General features: G+C 48.9%; 1 protein-coding gene across 16 annotated transcripts in view; it reads right to left on the reverse strand.

Moving 5' to 3' along the window:
* Window positions 1–4,767: 4,767 nt before the first annotated feature.
* Window positions 4,768–18,325, reverse strand: part of ICE1 (interactor of little elongation complex ELL subunit 1) — a 65,677-nt gene continuing 52,119 nt past the window's right edge. For 12 of the 16 annotated variants that reach the window (XM_081523581.1, XM_081523584.1, XM_081523583.1 and 9 more), the window contains 4 exons: window positions 16,788–16,978; window positions 14,884–14,990; window positions 8,429–8,527; window positions 4,768–6,054 (listed from right to left, as the gene is read on the reverse strand). In XM_081523581.1, coding sequence (XP_081379707.1) covers window positions 5,873–6,054; window positions 8,429–8,527; window positions 14,884–14,990; window positions 16,788–16,978 — 579 coding nt within the window. In that variant the 3' untranslated portion in view covers window positions 4,768–5,872. Of the gene's footprint in view, window positions 6,055–8,428; window positions 8,528–8,610; window positions 8,759–11,803; window positions 11,880–14,883; window positions 14,991–16,787; window positions 16,979–18,325 lie in introns of all 16 variants that reach the window. The other 4 variants (XR_014063230.1, XR_014063231.1, XR_014063229.1 and 1 more) reach the window with 2 other exon arrangements.

An 18,325-nucleotide genomic window follows, 5' to 3' on the forward strand; every position in this document is an offset into this window, starting at 1 on the left:
CTCTGGAGCCCGGGAACCACAATTACTGAAGTCCATGTACCCTGGAGCCTGTGCTCCACCTCCCAGAAAACACAAAAAAGCCAGAGTCTAAAGAAAGAAAAATAGGCAGGGTCTAGATTCATCTCAAGCTGGAATGAAGACTGCCAGGAGAAATATCAACAATCTCAGATATGTAGATGATACCACTCAAGGGCAGAAAGTGAAGAGGAACTAAAGAGCCTCTTGATGAAGGTGAAAGAGGAGAGTGAAAAAGCTGGCTTAAAACTCAATATTCCAAAAAGCGAAGATTATGGCATCCATTCCCATCACTTCATGGCAAACAGATGGGGAAAACGTGGAAACAGTGTCAGATTTCGTTTTCTTGGGCTCCAAAATCAATGCTGACGGTGACTGCAGCCACAAAATTAAAAGACACTTGCTCCTTGGAAGAAAAGCTATGACAAACCTAGACAGTGTATTAAAAAGCAGACATACCACTTTGCCAACAAAGGTCCGTATAGTTAAAGCTGTGGTCTTTCCAGTAGTCATGTGTGGATGAGACTTGGACCATAAAGTAGGCTGAGCGCTGAAGAATTGATGCTTTTGAACTGTGGTGTTGGAGGAGACTCTTGAGAGTCCCTTGGACTGCAAGGAAATCAAACCAGTCAATCCTAAATGAAATCAACCCTGAATATTCATTGGAAGGACTGATGCTGAAGCTTAAGCTTTGGTCACCTGATGCGAAGAGCTGACTGATTGGAAAAGGCCTTGATGCTGGGAAAGATTGAAGGCAGGAGGAGAAGGGGACGACAGAGGATGAGATAGTTGGATGGCATCACCAACTCAACAGACATGAGTTTGAGCAAGCTCCGGGAGATAGTGAAGGACAGGGAATCCTGGCGTGCTGCAGTCCATGGGGTCACAAAGAGTCAGACAAGACTTAGCAACCGAACAACAAAGACTCATCTCCTAATGGCAGAAGGCGGTCAGTGTGCTCACCTCCTTTTCCTCCTAAATCCCCACTGAAACGCATCACAAGGGGGACAAGGTGGAGGCTCCCTGGAGAGTGGAGCTCTGACCTGAAGGCAGCATGAATGGGGGAGCAGAGGTTGCGCCCGGAGTGTGAGCTGTGGGTGTCCAGGGCAGGTTGGGCTCCTGGGCTGCGGACCGCATGCCCCTTCCGAGGCCGGTGCACACTGGACAGCCTGGTCTGGTGCCCAGCGTGTCCTGGGCGAGGCTGTGCCCTCTGAGAACCGCCGGTCTGGGGACCAGCCCGCCAGACGTCCCCTCTCCCATCCCCCAGGGCACAGCTCCTGACAGGTGTGTGGTAGCATCACCCTTCCCAGCTGGAGAAGCAGAGCCCCCCTGGGAGGGCTGGATCCAAGCACATGCAGGGAGCCCTGGTCCTCAAGGTGGTCACAAAAGCCCAGGGTCCTTCATAAACGCAAGAGGATGCTTCCATTTTCATAAAATGAATATGGAAGCATCCCTCACCACCACCCTTTACTCGTCCTTCTCTCTCTGTCAACATCGTTAGAGGCCTTTTCCTGTGCTGAACACACTGACTGCAACACTGGGACAGCTCTGTGATGCATGAGAACAATCCAAGCCTGTGAGGACAGAAGTGTCCTGCTATGAAGGAGGGCTTCCTTAAAACCCTCTTTAGAGGCAAGAAAAGGAACTTCCTGCTTGTTCCACAACCAAAACAAACACGCTGAATTGCTCTGAGAAAGCGTCAGGCAGTGAAGGAAATGCAAGGGGGAGGGGCTTCGCTTGATGGCTCTTCCTTTCCAAAGTCCCCTGAATTCCTAGAGCGTTCCTCAGGGAGCCTTGTGCGGCATCGCTAGCCTTAATCAGGCAGGTTGACCAGATTCTGGCTCTCGGCTCTCTGCGCTGCGGTTCTACACGAGAGGATGTGCTCCTGCAGAGAACAGAGCGCGCACCGGGTGGACAAGGGGAGTTACCTACCTTCACTCACACCATCAGGCCGCATCACACAACCCTCCGCCACACCCACCATCAGCATCGCCCATCTGGCACTTTTTATTTTTGTCAAAGTATTTTGTTTTAGGATCATTAGAAAATATCTAAGAAAGAATCTGACCGAACTGGCAAATATTTGCTTCTATTTTTTTTTCGGTGGTGGTGATGGGAGGAGGAAGGAATTGCTATGATCTTGTTATTCAATAGACAAGTCTTGTCTGACTCTGTGACCCCATGGACTGCAGCATCCCAGGCCTCCCTGTCCATCATCAACTCCCGGAGTTTACTCAAACTCATGTCCATCAAGGCAGTGATGCCATCCAACCATCTCATCTTTGTCGCCCCCTTCTCCTCCTGTCTTCAATCTTTCCCAGCATCAGGGTCTTTTCCAATGAGCCAGCTCTTTGCATCAGGTGGCCAAAGGATTGGAGCTTCAGCTTCAACATCCGTCTGATGCTCTTGAATACCATCTATTTCACAAGTTACCCTTTCCACAGTTTTTCTCCACTTCACTCCTGGAGAAAAGGGCCTGGGCAGTAAAACCACCTCCGTTCAAGGCCACAGATATGGAGAGCTGACTGCAGCCCACGGAGCCCTCTGTGTCTGGGGCCCTGCGGTTCGTGGTGGGGCCACAGCGCCCTCTAGCGGCATCACACTGCTCCTCCCAGGCCAGGCACAGAGCCCCTTGCATGGTTCTACAGGGAATTTGTGAGCTATGCTGTCTCAGCCTATCTAAAAAGAAAACCAAGTAGGCAACGTGACCAAACATTCCTGGGCGGGGCGGGGGGTTACAGCCCCAAGTGTCACCTCCAGGCTGATTCTGAGCTCAGAATGAAAACTAGTCCCGGGAACAAGTCCAGGAAAATCGCTGGCCCTGTGTACGTGGGGTGGGATGGGGAGGGAGTGGGGGGAGGTTCAACAGGGAGGGGACATACGTGTATCTATGGCTGATTCAGGCTGATGCACAGCAGGAACCGGCACAATACTGTAGAGGACCTGTCCTCTAATTAAAAATAAAAATAAGATCGCTGGCTGCACTGCCGCACACCCTCCTCGCCCCGCTGCCCGCCCCTCGGGCTCCCGAGTCATGCACGTGGCTGCAGGCACAGAGGGCCGGGTACCTGCTCCCAGGGGCGAGAGCAGGGGCGGGGGGACCAGCACCCCTGGGCCTCCCGGGTGCCCTGACCTAGTCCGGCCGAGAGCCCCACCCCACTCCAAGTTCAAATGTTTACCTGCACTTTTGCGTGCATCCATTTTTTTCTTTTAAAGTGATGAAACTCTACAACCGTGTTCTGCCCAGGGACCAGAAACGATCAGTTTACCAACAGTTTAAAACTGTTTCGCCCTCTGAGGGGGGACGTGGTATGATGGGCCCGCTCAGGTGTGTGCAGCATCAGGAGCGACACGAGCCTCCGGTGGGCAGAGGGGCAGCCACGTCAGCGCCACCCGTTCCCCACCACTGACATCGCATGGGACTGTAGAGGTCAGGACACCTGAACGGTGGGGGTCCAGTCACTCAGCCGCGTCCAGCTCTTTGTGACCCCCTGGACTATACAGCCCACCAGGCTCCTCCGTCCATGGGACTCTCCAGGCAAGGATACTGGAGTGGGTGGCCTTTCCCTTCTCCAGCAGATCTTCCCGACCCAGGGATCAAACCAGTCTCCTGCACTGCAGGATTCTTTACCACCTGAGCTACCAGGGAAGCGCTCTTTACTGTGAACATGACAAACCACGTGATACCAGGCAAGTTTATCCCCACGATGTGCCCCCAGACCTGCCCTCTCCCCCTTACCCCCTCTCACTCTGCAACCCTCCAGGCTCAGCACGCCCCCACAAGCGGCAGAATCTATCCACCCTGGCCGCTCCTCCGGGACCGCGGACCTCACAGCCTGCAGCAGCTCAGGGGCCGCTGCCTGCCCTCCTGATCCCCTGACTCTGGCCAGGGCGCAGGTGACAACGCGGCTTCTCGGCCACCCCTCCCGCCCCGCCTGGTGTCTCCTCCGCCCCCTCCCAGGCGTCTTCAAGTCACAGGCGGTGCTGAGGGAGGGCAGTGACTCATCCTAGGCGACCGCTCGCTTTAAACACCCTCCGAGCTCCGTCAACTTTCTGACCTCCGCCCCAGCTCGACTCCTGCCTGTAAAGGCTCCCGGCCACCTGCACGTGGATGTCTGTGTCCCAACACAGTGCAGGATCCGTGGCTCCTATCACCAACCCGGAACCCCCATCCCCAGCTCAAAACTGTGGGACCCCCGACTCCTGTCCTTCGCCGAACTCAGCACTGATTTTACCCCCAAGATCCGTGTGACATCCGCCCCCGCCCCTGCCGATGGTCTGCGCACCCACCAGCATCAGCCCCCTGCCCCGTCACAGCTGCGCAAACCTCTCTCGGAGTGTGACTGAGCTCAGGGCTGCCCAGGTCCCAGGGAGGGGCAGGTACCGATGTTACTGTACAAAGGGCGTCACCCCACTCCTCATAGAGCGCGTGGAATACACCAGCCTCCTGCTCACACAGGCAGGCCCTTCCTGTCTCAGAGCCAGCACACCTGTCCACCAGGACCATTCGGGGGTCCCTCCTCTCAGGGCCTAACGAACGAGTGACCTCCTTGGGGGAACCCTCCTGGACCTGCTGCCCTGCTCCAAGTCCCTGTGTCCCCCTCACTGCATGTAACCGAAGTCTGGGGTGACAGATCACACAGGTCTTTGAGAACCTGGTCGCTTTCTTCACCAGCTCCTCCCAGCCAGGCTCTGGCACGGACCACGCGCTCCGGAGACAGGGAGAAAGAAGGAACACACAGACAAAAAGCATCCAGAGGGCAAGGCAGAGGTTTCTTTTTATAAATCTCCGTCTGTTATAATTACTTTAAAAACAGGGTGAAGGAATAACAAAATAATTGTCAGAGGTAATTTTTTAAGGGAAGCATCTCTAGCTAAACGGAGACATCCAATACTGAGGGCCTGGCAGTGCCGGCACGGGGTCTCCAGTCATGAAAACCTCAGAGGACATGGCAGCGAGCGCATCCTGGTGTCCCTGCCAGCGTCCGCGGTGGGAGGCTCCTGGGCGGTGGCTCCCGTCTTTGGTCAGCACCAGGGGCTCACTGCATCTTTGGCTGGAGTAGAAGGCGGGCCAAGGGTCACTCTACTCATCAGGACACTCATGTGCTTGGCTTACTTTTACTTTTTATTATAAAAAAACACATACAAGAGTTTTAAGAAATGATGACTGCGGACAAATCAGGGCCAGGGTGAGTTATTAAACCCATTTTTCTCTGTACAAATACTAAAATTCCGAAAGTGGAATATCATCAAATGTGAGACACATTGTCGGCTGTCCGTATATACAGGGCACACGCGGGGGCCTGCCTGCGCTGGGCGGGGTGCAGACCCCGGGAGCCCGGACTCTTTCCTCCCGGGGCGCGGGCTGAGCGGCGGGAAAGGCGCCCCCCGGTCTCTACCCTGAGCAGCGGCGGCCGCGCCTGCGGGGGGACGAGCAGCCCCTGCCGGCAAGGACGCTGGCAGAACCTTCAGCCTCTGCCTCAACCGCGCTTCCTCCCGGTCAGTCGTTTGGGCACAAGGTCCAAAACTGGCTCAGGAACCAAATTAATGTTTTTTATATTAAATTCATTACAAAATGCCACTCAGTTTCAAAAAGCGACAAAAAAAAAGGGGGGGGGACACTTTCTGCAGCAAAAAAGGGCTAAGTTCAAGTTTCTGTTGTTTGACCAAGACACGACCAACTCCAGTCCGAACGTCCGTGCTCACCGCAGCCGGAAGGGAGACGTGCGCGGTTCGGGGCCCGGCCCGGGTCTCTCGGCCTTGGCCTCGCCTCGCCTCAGGCCCGGGGCTGCATCCTGGAGGCCGGCTGCCCCGCAGCCCCAAGATGCGTGAAGGCACTTCGGGGCGCCGCGGGCGCTCAGCCTCGCCCCTCCGAGCACAGCGCGCCCACCTCGTCCAGGGCGCCGAGCACCGCGGCGGGGACGCTGCGCGCCGTCTCCCTGCGCCAGGCCTCCAGGATCTTGGAGATCTCCGCCGGGTTGCTGGGGCTCAGGTCGCAAAGGGCATACACGGCGGCCAGCTGGACCCCCCACGGGATATCTGAAAAGCATTTCCACATCAGTCATCACACGAGAAAAGCTGTGCTATTCACAATCTTAATGTTGTTAATCTAGTGAATCACTATTCATATACTTTCTGCCAGCAATGAAAACTTAATAGTAAAAACAAAACCGACAATGAAAAAAAACCTCATTAAGTCCCTCTACAAACGGAAAAAACAAGAGTCCAGTCTCGACAGGCCCCTGGTGATGCCGGCACCCCAGGGACTGCGTGCGGAGTGGACGGCACAGCCAGAGTGCCGGTCCTCCGGACCGCAGCCAAGCTCTCCAGCGGCAGTTCTGGAAGGATCACACCCCCCACTTAAGGTTTAATAGAATGTGGATCCCAAAGCATCCCTCAAATAAACGACTCCATTATACCCACTGCAAGTATTTACACATGGACTTTGGAAAGGAAAAACATAATGAAATGAGAGCAAATGAGAAACTGGTTTTTAGTATGAAAGTGTTAGTTGCTCAGTCGTGTCCAACTCTGCAACTCCATGGGCTGTAGCCCGCCAGGCTGTGTCCATGGGATTCTCCAGGCAAGAATACTGGAGTGGGTAGCTGTTCTCTTCTCCAGGGGATCTTCCTGACCCAGGGATCAAACCTGGATCTCCTGCTTTGCCTGTGTGCTCTTTACTGTCTGAGCCACCAGCGAAGCCCAATGTAGTACAGCAAATATGCTGTTACCCACTAGAGCACAGTGCATGAAGACAGACACGGCACTTAACTGTAGATCAGAGCTAGGTTAGAGATTACGGTGGTAAGAGTTCTTCTATAGCCTGAGTTTATTTAGGAGTTATTAAATTCAAGTTTAATTTAGTTCAATTTTAGTCGCTCAGTCTTGTCTGACTCCTGCGACCCCATGGACTGTAGCCCGCCAGGCTCCTCTGTCCATGGGATTCTCCAGGCAAGAATACTGGAGTGGGCTGCCATTTCCTTCTCCACTTTTGGTTAAATTCATTTAAACTATTTCATTTAAAAAATTTAGCAGTCATTTCTTTAAACCTTATTATTAACTATACACTGTTAGTTCAACAAGGCAAACAAGTATTTAAAAATAAACATTGCAAAACCCACACGTTCAGATGGTGATGCTGTGGATGTAGGTACTGCTGCACCAGCTTTAGAGTTACTTTCCTGTTTAGCTACGTGGTAATCAGAGAAGGGGACACAAGACTAAACGAAAAAGCCTAACACAGGAGTCACACGGGGGTGTAAAAACCACTGTGACGAGTAGGAGCATGTGCAGAGCTGCGGCTCTGGCCTCGGCCCCGGCTGTGAGGTGGCGGCACTATCCAGCTCCAGGTCTCTCCTGGGGTGTCAGCTTCCTGAGCATAACGCAGTCAGGGCCACCCGGGAGTGCCGTCCTGGGGTCCCGTGCTGCACTAGGGGGCAGGCCCAAGTGAGTCCCCCTCGACCCTCCTTCTGCTAGGAAACGTCTGACCTGGTGGCTCTGGGGACAGTCCATTAGCCACTCTGCGGCAACTCTAAGATGACAACACACCATCTAGACATGAAAGGAACAGGGTCCAGACGGGAAGGGAGCAGGGTTCAGACGGGAAGGGAGCAGGGTCCAGATGGGAAGGGAACACTCATGGGCATCATCTCAGCAGCCATGCTAAGATCAAAGAGAAAGAAGTTCTCAGTAGTTCAACCTGCCAAGCCTCACCCTGAAAGAGGAGGACAACCTAGAGGTTAAGCTCATCTGGGATGTAAATTTCAGATGTCACTGTGCGTTCCTGATGGAAACTGTGTAAACACATTACCCCTTGATGGCATAGCATTCAAATAAAAACAAGAGAGACTCACCACTTCAAAGGTTCACTTTTTGAGTTTTAAGTTCTTCCCACTAAAGAATAAGACTATAAAATTACATGCTCTGCGGTATGCAAATTAAAGGACATGGGTAGCGTGAAGACTGGCTCAGAGGTTTCCAGTCTCCGAGTTCTCCCGGGAGCTATGTACGCACACCCAGGCCGCAGTGGAGCCGCTGCTGCACACGTGTGACCCCCCTTGTCATCAGGACACATGTTCAGCTGGGCATGTGGGGGCAGCAGGGGTCACGGGAGGCGTGAAGCCAGTGCCCACGGCTGCTGAGACAGAATGCCAGCACCAGGTCAAGAAGAGCCCCTTCCTCCTTAGGGGTTCGCTGCCCAAGGGCATGAGTGGCGACCACGCAAACTGCAGGAAACCCACACAGGTTCAAACGCCAGTGCTGAGAAGATGGGCGGAGTATGGCCTCATCATCACACTTCTCAGGCTCAAACAGTGGGAGACGCGCAGAGTTCAGCACATGGTTAAGAACACAAAAGACTGGGTAAGAGGAATGCAAATGATCTGAAAGTAAGTATGATAAACAGAAGTTGTACCTTCATCCTGGGCATGCTGTATAAACAAACCAATCACCGTACTAATGTTCTTCACAGCAGATGGGAACCCTTCCTTCAAACCCAACTGACCTAAACGACCTAGCGGGAAAAAAAGAAAAAAAATACAAAATGTAAACAACCTTGGGTTAAATGTTAACTTCTCATAAGAATTTAAAACTTACGTTTTCTTTTGCTCAACATTATGTGCACTGAGCTTCAGGATCTGAAACTGGGTTGTTGCTGCTGCTGTTGTTGTTTAGTTGCTCAGTTGTGTCCAACTCTTTGTGACCTGTAGACTGAAGCCCGCCAGGCTCCTCTGTCAGTGGGCTTCTGGAGGCAAGAATACTGGAGTGGGTTGCCATGCCCTCCTCCAGGGGATCTTCCCGACGCAGGGATTGAACCTGGCTCTCCTACATTGCAGGCGGAGTCTTTACCACTGAGCCCCCAGACAGCCCAGTGTCAAAGAAGTACACCCACAATTACTCCAACAGGCTATTAAAGTACTCCTTTCATCAACTACAGATATGTATGAGACCGGATTTTCTCCAAACACCTCAACCAGAACAACGTACAACCAACCAGAAGGGAACGCAAAGCAGCTATGGGAAACCAGACGATAAAGAGGCTTGCAACAAGACAAGGTTTCATTCTATTTTTGTTTGGAAACAGCTGTTTTCCATTTTATTAATTTCAAATGAATAGCCAAATTTTTTTTCAAAGTACAATTTCTATTACAGTCATTGACACATAAAACCTGGGCTGACCAGAGCTCTTTGGGGGTCTCACCAGGAAACCCAACAGGATGACGCTCCTTGCCGAGCCGCCACTCAGCTGGGGGCCCCAGCCTGCTCCAGAGCCAGACCCCTCCCTCCCCAGGGCCAGGCCACGTGGTCTGCCCCCTCTTACACGGGAAGGGGTTCTGGGACAAGCCCTGGATGCCGCTGTACCCAAGGCCCCTTCCCGTGCTCTTGTGAGCACGTTACCCTGCACAGGCACCGCGGTGTCCACGTGCTTTCACAATAGTACAGACAGCCCACAGGTGTGTACATGAACCAGTCCACCCGCCCCTCTGTGTTGAACACGGAGAAACCGAGGCACGGGACACTGCAGGAGCTGCGTTAGTTTGTACCCCCTGTAGGGGCTCACTCAGTGCTGGTCACATGCACCCTGAACGCTGTGACGGGCACAGCCCTCCAGGAAGTTCCTCCTACCAGGGACTCCCCGGACAATGCCCAACCTGGGATGAAACCATAAACATCCGGATCATCTCTCAGGCAGTCATTCACTGAGGCTGAAAAGTAACGTACTTCAGAGGTAAGAAATGTCAAGGAAACGTCGCTCTTAAATACTTCCTTGCATTAGATCAAAGTGCTAACCGCCTGTCCCTAGCCCTGTCCTCTGAGATCATCTATGAGGAGTGTTCGGTGCATGACTCGGCAGAGAAAGGGGTAGGATGCATGCCTCACACAGCGATGGGACCACGTGGCCATGTTCCCAGGTAACACATGGGCTTCCCTGGTGGCTCAGTGGTAAAGAATCTGCCTGCCAATGCAGGAAACGCGGGTTCAATCCTTGGGTTGGGAAGATTCCCTAGAGAAGAGAACGGCAACCCATTCCAGTATTTTTACCTGAGAAATCCCATGGACAGAGGAGCCTGGTGGGCTACAGTCTATGGGGTCACAAAGAGTTAGACACGACTGAGCGACTACACCATTACCAGCAGATAGCACCTGAGTGTATTATATTGGATCCTTTTCTTTTAATTAAAATGTTTAGTGAATTGGGTTTTAGAAGCTATCTACCAGAGTAAATCAGTGTATATGGTTTATGGGAAAAGACTTACATATACGATGACCTCACAAAGACGATGGACAAATCTGCTGAAGAGATGGGAAGAAAAGTCCCCCCATGGAAGGAATGTGGGTGAGTTCAAGGCAGTTCGGCCACAATGAAATTCAAGTAAGAAACAAGGAGGCGCTCTCAGGTCAGAGACAACACTCTCCACGCTCAGGGGGCCTGAGGGGAGCTGAGGGTCACAGGGAACGAGAGCCAGTCTACAGGGCAGGACTCAGCGCTGGACAGTCACCCGGGCTCTCTGTCACCGTTCTGTACGCAGGGGTGTAAGGAAAGGATGCATTCGTTAAGACAGTTCCACAGAAACGCTGAAGGACGTGGCGAGACCCTGGACAGAAATCAAGCACGACTGGCTACCGCAGCGTACGTGCGAACCCTGGCGTGAGGGCCCGCGCCATCCGAGCTCGGGGCTGCGCTGACCCCAGCCAGGCCGCTTCAGAGTCAGAACGCTCTGGGGGCGGCAAGTGGTGTCACGGGGCTTCATACGCCTCTGCGTCCAGTGGAGGCCGACTTCTGGCCCCGCTCTGCTCCCTTTCGACCCAAGGACCTCAGACGGGCTCACCTCTCCCACAGCCCAGCTCTGCCAGGTTCTCCACTCCTCCAGAGCGATCCAAACGCTCCACATGAGGCCCTGCGCTCCATTAGTGTTCAGGCAGGTTAATAATCAGACGTTCCCATGGCGTGTGCTCACAGTGGTGTTCACACCCCAACCCAGCACCAGATGGCCCTGGATCATCCTGCTTTATTTCCCAAGGAGCAGAAACCCTACTGGGATTTACACATTTGGAGTTAAGAATATAGACGGTTCCTGTATTTTATGAACGCCTGGTGTGTGACTTCATTTATAATTATGAAGTCATACTAACCAACTTAATTATTAGCTAAATTATTTAGTAAGCGTCAGCTTCAGAAACTGTTAAGATGCTTCTCCAATGCTTTCTTCTTAGAAACGGCTCACACTGTACCTGAGGTGAGAGCACGGGAAGGACAGCACCCGTCCAACCCTACAGCTGTTGCAGGACTCCGCCCCGTCCTCAGACTGGGCCCCACTGGCGCCTACCCCCAGCCCCCCCGCTCATCAAGCCCCAGCACCTGCTGCGCATGGGGGCGGGGGGACTTTCCGTGCCAACAGACACCTAGCAAAGCTCGCCGAGGTCCTCATGGAACAGCCCGGCGGCCCCTGCCCTCTGCACACCAGCCTTTCCAGGCGTGTGAGCTCCACCTGCCCCGGTCCTCCTGTGACCAGGCAGCGCTCCCCAGGTAGGCCGGGCTCTGTTATTTCCCACATGACACTTGCTTCCTAATTAGCCTCCCTTTGAACTACATTTACTTCTACATTATCGTTTTATTATACAGTACTGTTAACTATATATTAACTATACATTAGTAATTACTCCTATGGGCTTCCCTGGTGGCTCAGATGGTAAAGAATCCACCTGCAATGCGGGAGACCAGGGTTCAATCCCTGGGTCAGGAAGATCCCCTGGAGGAGGGCATGGCAACCCACCCCAGTATTCTTGCCTGGAGAATCCCATGGACAGAGGAGCTGGGTTGGCTACAGTCCATGGGGTCACAAAGAGTCAGACACGAATTATTCCTGTAAGATACACAATTGTATTATATGTCACTCTTAATTATGTAAATATACATATATTACTCTAAATATATCATCAAATCTTACAAACTATTTTCTCAAAGTGTTAGTTGCTCAGTCCTGTCCAACTCTTTGCGATCTCAAGGACTATAGTCCACCAGCCTCCTCTGTGCATGGAATTCTCTAGGCACAGAGAATTCTCAAGAGGTACGAACAGTCCTTCTTGACTCTGTAAGAGAAGCTGCTACTGAAACCAGAATTTCCGGACATACTGATGCTGTCACCTGACGGCTAGAAATGCAGCTGCTGGCCCTTCCGTGTCCTGGCGACCATGCCTGGGACGCTGATCTCACAGGCTCAGGAGAGCCATGTCCTGAGAAGCCATCTCCACTCCCACATCTCCATGCTTTCTTGTTCAGAATCTTAACTCCAAGTATATGCTGGGTTATCTCCATCCAGTAAAATTAGTAGATGTCCACCTTGAAACCAGGCTGCTGTCAGGACTAAGCTTATATATTTACAATGTTCCTATGTTTGCAGGTGAAGCACAGTGCATGTTAATAGACACAGTAACAAAATCAGAGATATTATATTTCTTACTGTGATCTACTTATAAGACTGATTTACATGACTTAAAAATTCTTAAACCCCATTTCGAATGGTATTATCTTTGAGTTTTAATTAAACGCCAAAGATACAGAGGATGAGACTTTCGACTCTTTTTGACTCCATGGACTGCAGCAAGCCAGGCTTCCCCGTGCTTCACCAACTCCCGGAGTTTACTCAAACTCATGTCCATTAAGCCGGTGATGCCATCCAACCCTCTCACCTTCTGTCGTCCCTTCCCCTCCCACCTTCAATCTTTCCCAACATCAGGGTCTTTTCCAGTGAGTCAGTTCTTGGCATCAGGTGGCCAAAGTATTGGAGCTTCAGCATCAGTCCTTCCAATGCATATTTAGGACTGATTTCCTTTAGGACTGACTGGTTGGATCTCCTTGCAGTTCAAGGGACTCTCAAGAGTCTTCTCCAACACCACAGTTCAAAAGCATCAATTCTTTAGCACTCAGCCTTCTTTATGGTCCAACTCTCACATCCATACATGACTACTGGAAAAACCATAGCTCTGACTAGACAGACCTTTGTCGGCAATGTAATGTGTCTGCTTTTTAATATGCTGTCTAGGTTGGCCATAGCTTTTCTTCCAAGGAGCAAGCATCTTTTAATTTCATGGCTGCAGTCACCATCTACAGTGACTTTGGAGCCCAAGAAAATAAATCTGTCACTGTTTCCACATCTATTTGCCATGAAGTAATGAGACTGGATGCCATGATCTTAGTTTTCTGAATGTTTTAAGCCAGCTTTTTCACTCTCCTCTTTCACCTTCATCAAGAGCCTCTTGAGTTCCTCTTCACTTTCTGCCATAGGGTGGCATCATCTGCATATCTGAGGTTACTGATATTTCTCCTGGCAATCTTGATTCCAGCTGTGCTTCATCCAGCCCAGCATTTTGCATGATGTACTCTGCATATAAGTTAAATAAGCAGGGTGACAGTACACAGCCTTGACGTATTCCTTTCCCAATTTGGAACCAGTCTGTTGTTCCATGTTCAGTTCTAACTGTTGCTTCTTGACCTGCACACAGATTTCTCAGGAGGCAGGTTAAGGTGGTCTGGTATTCCCATCTCTTTAAGAATTTTCCAGTTTGTTGTGATCCACACAGTCAAAGGCCTTAGCATAGTCAATGAAGCAGTAGTAGATGTTTTTCTGGAATTCTCTTGGCTTTTTCTGTGATCCAACGGATGTTGGCAATGTGATCTCTGGTCCCACTGCCTTTTCTAAGTCCAGCTTGAACATATGGAAATTCTCTGTTCACGTACTATTGAAGCCTAGCTTGGAGAATTTTGAGCATTACTCTACTAGTGTGTGAGATGAGTGCAAATGTGCGGTAGTTTGAGCATTCTTTGGCATTGCCTTTCTTTGGGATTGGAATGAAAACTGACCTTTTCCAGTCCTATGGGTACTGCTGAGTTTTCCAAATTTGCTGGCATACTGAGTGCAGCACTTTAACAGCATCGTCTTTTAGGATTTGAAATAGCTCAACTGGAATTGCATCACCTCCACTAGCTTTGTTCATAGTGGTGCTTCCTAAGGCCCACTTGGCTTCACACTCCAGGATGTCTGCACAGTCATGGTAACTACTGTGAATGCCCTAAGGGCCTGACACAGACATAGGGTGAACCCAGTTTTGTTTGCTCCCAGGAGATGAACACATGGCAGAGAGAGTCAGTTCATAGTAAAGACAGCCTTCTAATAGTGAACAGATCTCATCACTGATAGTGAAATAACACAGGGAATGGAGAGCAGTTTGTCAGAGATGTGGCAAAAAAAGAAAAAAATTAGTCAAAGTAAAAAATAAAGACTTGTAAGGTGCAAAGGAAGCAGCAAAACTAAAGGGTCACTGAGGTCCTCTTTAGACCTGAGATTAAAAACAATCTGTTTCATTCAAAATATTTTTAAGCAATGATTTTAATTTCTGTATATTCAGCTTAGAATTGTAGAAACAAAATAAAACTAGTTCCAATTATGGAAGTATATCGTTATCCTTACTGAGCAAGTATGAAAAAAAAAAGGGTGAAAGTAGGGAAGATAAACTTATTTTATAAATCAAATTAGACTATAACTTATAGCAATTTGTGTATCCTGGTAAGTGTATGTAGATGTGTGTACGTGTCTATATATTAAAATCAGTATCTGAGAATCAAGAGTTCAATTATAAATAAAATGTACTAACAAGAAAAATCGTTACTCTTTGACAAAGTTGAATAAAATGTTAACATATAGAGTATGAGTAATGAAAATTAATTTAGTGCAAAAGTACCTACTCTAATGGCTATAAAGTCAGTCATTATAGTGAAGTTTCAGTCAACATTTATCATTATTCCACACTTACTCTCCCACCAAGACAGCATCAATAACAAGAACAAATTCAGTGCAAGAGACAACTCACCAATGAGCCTCAGCACTGACGCTATGATGATATCAGGAGTGTAGGCGATGTTCGGATGTCCTTTTCTGTACTTTATCCACTTATCCATCACAGGCCACAGCTCCTTGCTGCAAAGTAACAACAACAAATATAGACACGTATGTATCTATATGAAAGTATGCACGCCCACCATGGCTCAAATATTAAGAACCTATCTTAAAAATGGTCCATAAGTGACAATCAGTGAAGAAGAGGAACTTTAAAGATGTAGCATTTTTGGCTAACAACAGAACACACACTGAAAACTCAGACTTGCCAACTATTCAGGATCTCAGTGCTCACAGTGGCTTTAAAAAGGCTACAAACACTAATGCTGGCATCTTTATTCTGTTTAAACACTTCTCACAAGGCAAAGTACCCAGGATCATCCCCAAGCTGCAGAACTGGAAGCAGCACAGTCTGGATTTTCACGTGGACCATCTAGACATCAGGCAACACCTGTGTTCTAGAAGCCTCGTTTCCCGACAAAGAGCAAGGACAGGCTGTATTTCATAAAAAGAACTAAACCAGAGGAAATGAACCACACTGCACAGGGATTAAAGAAACTTTCTACTGACTAAAAACAATCGCAATTCCTCTTTGCTTTCTTTTTTCAAAAACGTCTTAACTTCTTACATAGTATTTATAACATTAGAAAAGTTTAATACAGACAAACGAAAGGAAAATGTAAATTAAAAGCACCCTAAATAACACCCTGTCAGATAACTATCATTCTTTTAATTTGGGGCTTTTCCTCCCACACACATCTTTGCCTGCATTTATGTAAAAAACACGGACAGAGTGACCACAGAGCTCAGGAATCAGGGTCTCAGGTTGCTCAGGCAGAGATCCTGCTATTCGCTACTCTGTCCATTCCACGAGCTGGGGGACCCCGGACAAAGCACCTGTCCCTGGCACGTCCACGGTGGTCTCATCTGTCACTGGGGAGGAGGCCCTGCCAGCTCCCAGGAAGAGGTGACCCAGGGCAGCCACTCGCTTGTCATGACACAGCACGGAACAGACGGCCCTGGCACTCTGTTAGTAACAGATGATGAAACACTTTCGTCTCAACACATACAAAGCTATGTAGTACAGCTCTTAATTCTAAAATGGCTGTACCTCATTATACAGACGCCCCAGAATTCAATTATCTATTGCTTGACATTTAGATGTATAATCTTTTCCTAGTGTTAAGGGAAAACAAGAACAAGTTTCCACAGGATATCAAGATACATACTATCAGTCCTTTGTGGACTCCTCTTCAGCCTTTTTCAGTCAGGGTTGTAAGAAAATTAAGGTTTTATTTAACCATGGAACAATTATAAATACTTGACTATTTTTCCATTCTCCAAAGATGCTGCATAGTTGATGCACAGAGAAAAGTTAGTTCATTACACAAAACAGATGCCTGAGCATATCAGACTCTGTCCTCTCCGGAAACCAGCGAGAAGAGCCGCCAGTGCAGAATCCTGACCAGCCCTGTTCCTGTGGCCTTTCCCTCGCGCCTGTGCGTTAGGACAGTGATCACGGCATCCCATCTACACGTACTCGCTGGGCGCCTCGCTTGCGCAGGCACAGGTCTCCACACACAAGGGAGGCCAGGAAACCAAAGACATGAGATTCACTTCTCGTCGGCAAAGAGACAGTAATAAGAGAACACAACAAAAAGTAGTGAAAGGTGCCGTAAAAAAATAAAGTGGGGGCATGTCACAGCGACAGAGGCATTTTACGAGCAGTTTTATTAACTCCTATCCAAATCAAAATGCATTCTAAATGGTTCAGCTGCCTTAAACGGCAAAAATTATTCAAATCACAATTCGGCAATTGCTGAATAGACTACTTGACAATTCAAATAACCCAGCCTGAGTCAGGAGAGCAGCCGGTACCTGATAATGTTGTCGTGCGTCCAAACCCACTTCTGATGGCAGCAGAGCAGGTCGATGGCACATACGTACTCCCAAGTGCTATCACTCAGGTCTTCCCCAAACCTTGCACTGGGCTGAAATTCTGTTTTTGGACATAACTGTATGGTCAAAAGCAGCTTAGAAACCATGAAGCCAACATCTACAGGAGCATTCTAGCAAATAAAGGAAAAAAAAAGGGAATTTAGAGTTTCAAATGTTAACGTATCTTCTATGGGTGATCTTAAAGCACATAACGAGCATCAGATGAATCATCATGTAACTTTAAAAGACACCCTTTGAAAGCTAGATTTTGAAGAGGGCATTTTGTTTATCTAGGCATAGTACCTGTCCTAAATGATTATACAACAGTGGCAGAGAGGCCAGATAAAAAGCTCCAGGCACAATGCAGAAGCCAGACAGGCTAGAAAAGACTCTGCAATCCACGTAGGGACGCAAAGTCAAATTAACTTAAATCAGAGAATTAAAGTTACCAAAAAAAAGTTTTTAATATTTAAAAAATTCTTTAATAAACTCATTCGGCCATCTTTCTGATCGTATGTATCAACATGCTTTTTCCAGAAATTCAAAAAACTGAAGGAGACTGTACTAGTCTCTCATCTGGCTCCTTTCATAGCTGAGCGTGCTGCCCGGGTGTCCTTCCACGCTCCTGAGCGCACGCCTTTTCACTGCTGAGCAGGGACCTGCCTATACCACAGTTTGGATATACCAAAGCACGGATATACCGCGGTCTGTCCTTTCACCTACCGAAGACATGTGGCTCACTTACAGCTTTAGGCTGCCATTAATAACGCTGCTTTGGATATTCCTGTAGAAAACTTTTTGTGACATAAACTTGAATTCCCTTGGGTTCATACCCAGCAATGAATTTATAATGTTCTTCTCTTTCTTCAGTTATTTTTTATTGGGTTTTGTGATTTAAAGTGAACAGGAAGCTTTCAATCTCTGAGGCCTGAAAAAAACTGGAATTAATTGGTTCTTCAAAGAGACGATTTAGTGTTCAGGTGACATCTACACGCCCTTCTTGCATACTAAGTTTTCAACCGTCTTTTTTGTCTTTTGTAACTGAAAACTGGCTTACTGCAGTGTTCGACCCTGAAGCCGACTGTGATGTGTGTATACTGCTGAGACTACCCAGGTCCAGAGGTGCCTCTGTGACGCTCCAGGCGGCCGTCTTCTCATTTTCCACCCTCTGTCTCTACTCACATCTCCTCTCATCCTGAAATCTTGAATATTTTTTGCTTTTCTCTTTTTATAGTAATCTGAACTGAGTTATCTGTCTTATCAGCATTTTTTAAAGGCAGTGTTTTTTTTCATTCTCAACTTTATTACTGTTACCTTTTAAATCACATTCTTTCTTTCCTAGATTCCGTCTCAAATGTTTAGTTTTCAAGATGGTTATCAAAGAACCTTGTTTCTGTGTTTAATACTAAAGACATTTAAACGATCGCGATGAGTGTGCGTCTTCCAAAAATGAGAGGTCTCTGGTAATGAAGGGTTCC

This window comes from Giraffa tippelskirchi, chromosome 8 (genome assembly GCF_054371585.1).
Source record: "Giraffa tippelskirchi isolate mGirTip1 chromosome 8, T2T-mGirTip1v1.2.pri, whole genome shotgun sequence".
In the NCBI taxonomy this organism is placed as follows: domain Eukaryota; kingdom Metazoa; phylum Chordata; class Mammalia; order Artiodactyla; family Giraffidae; genus Giraffa; species Giraffa tippelskirchi.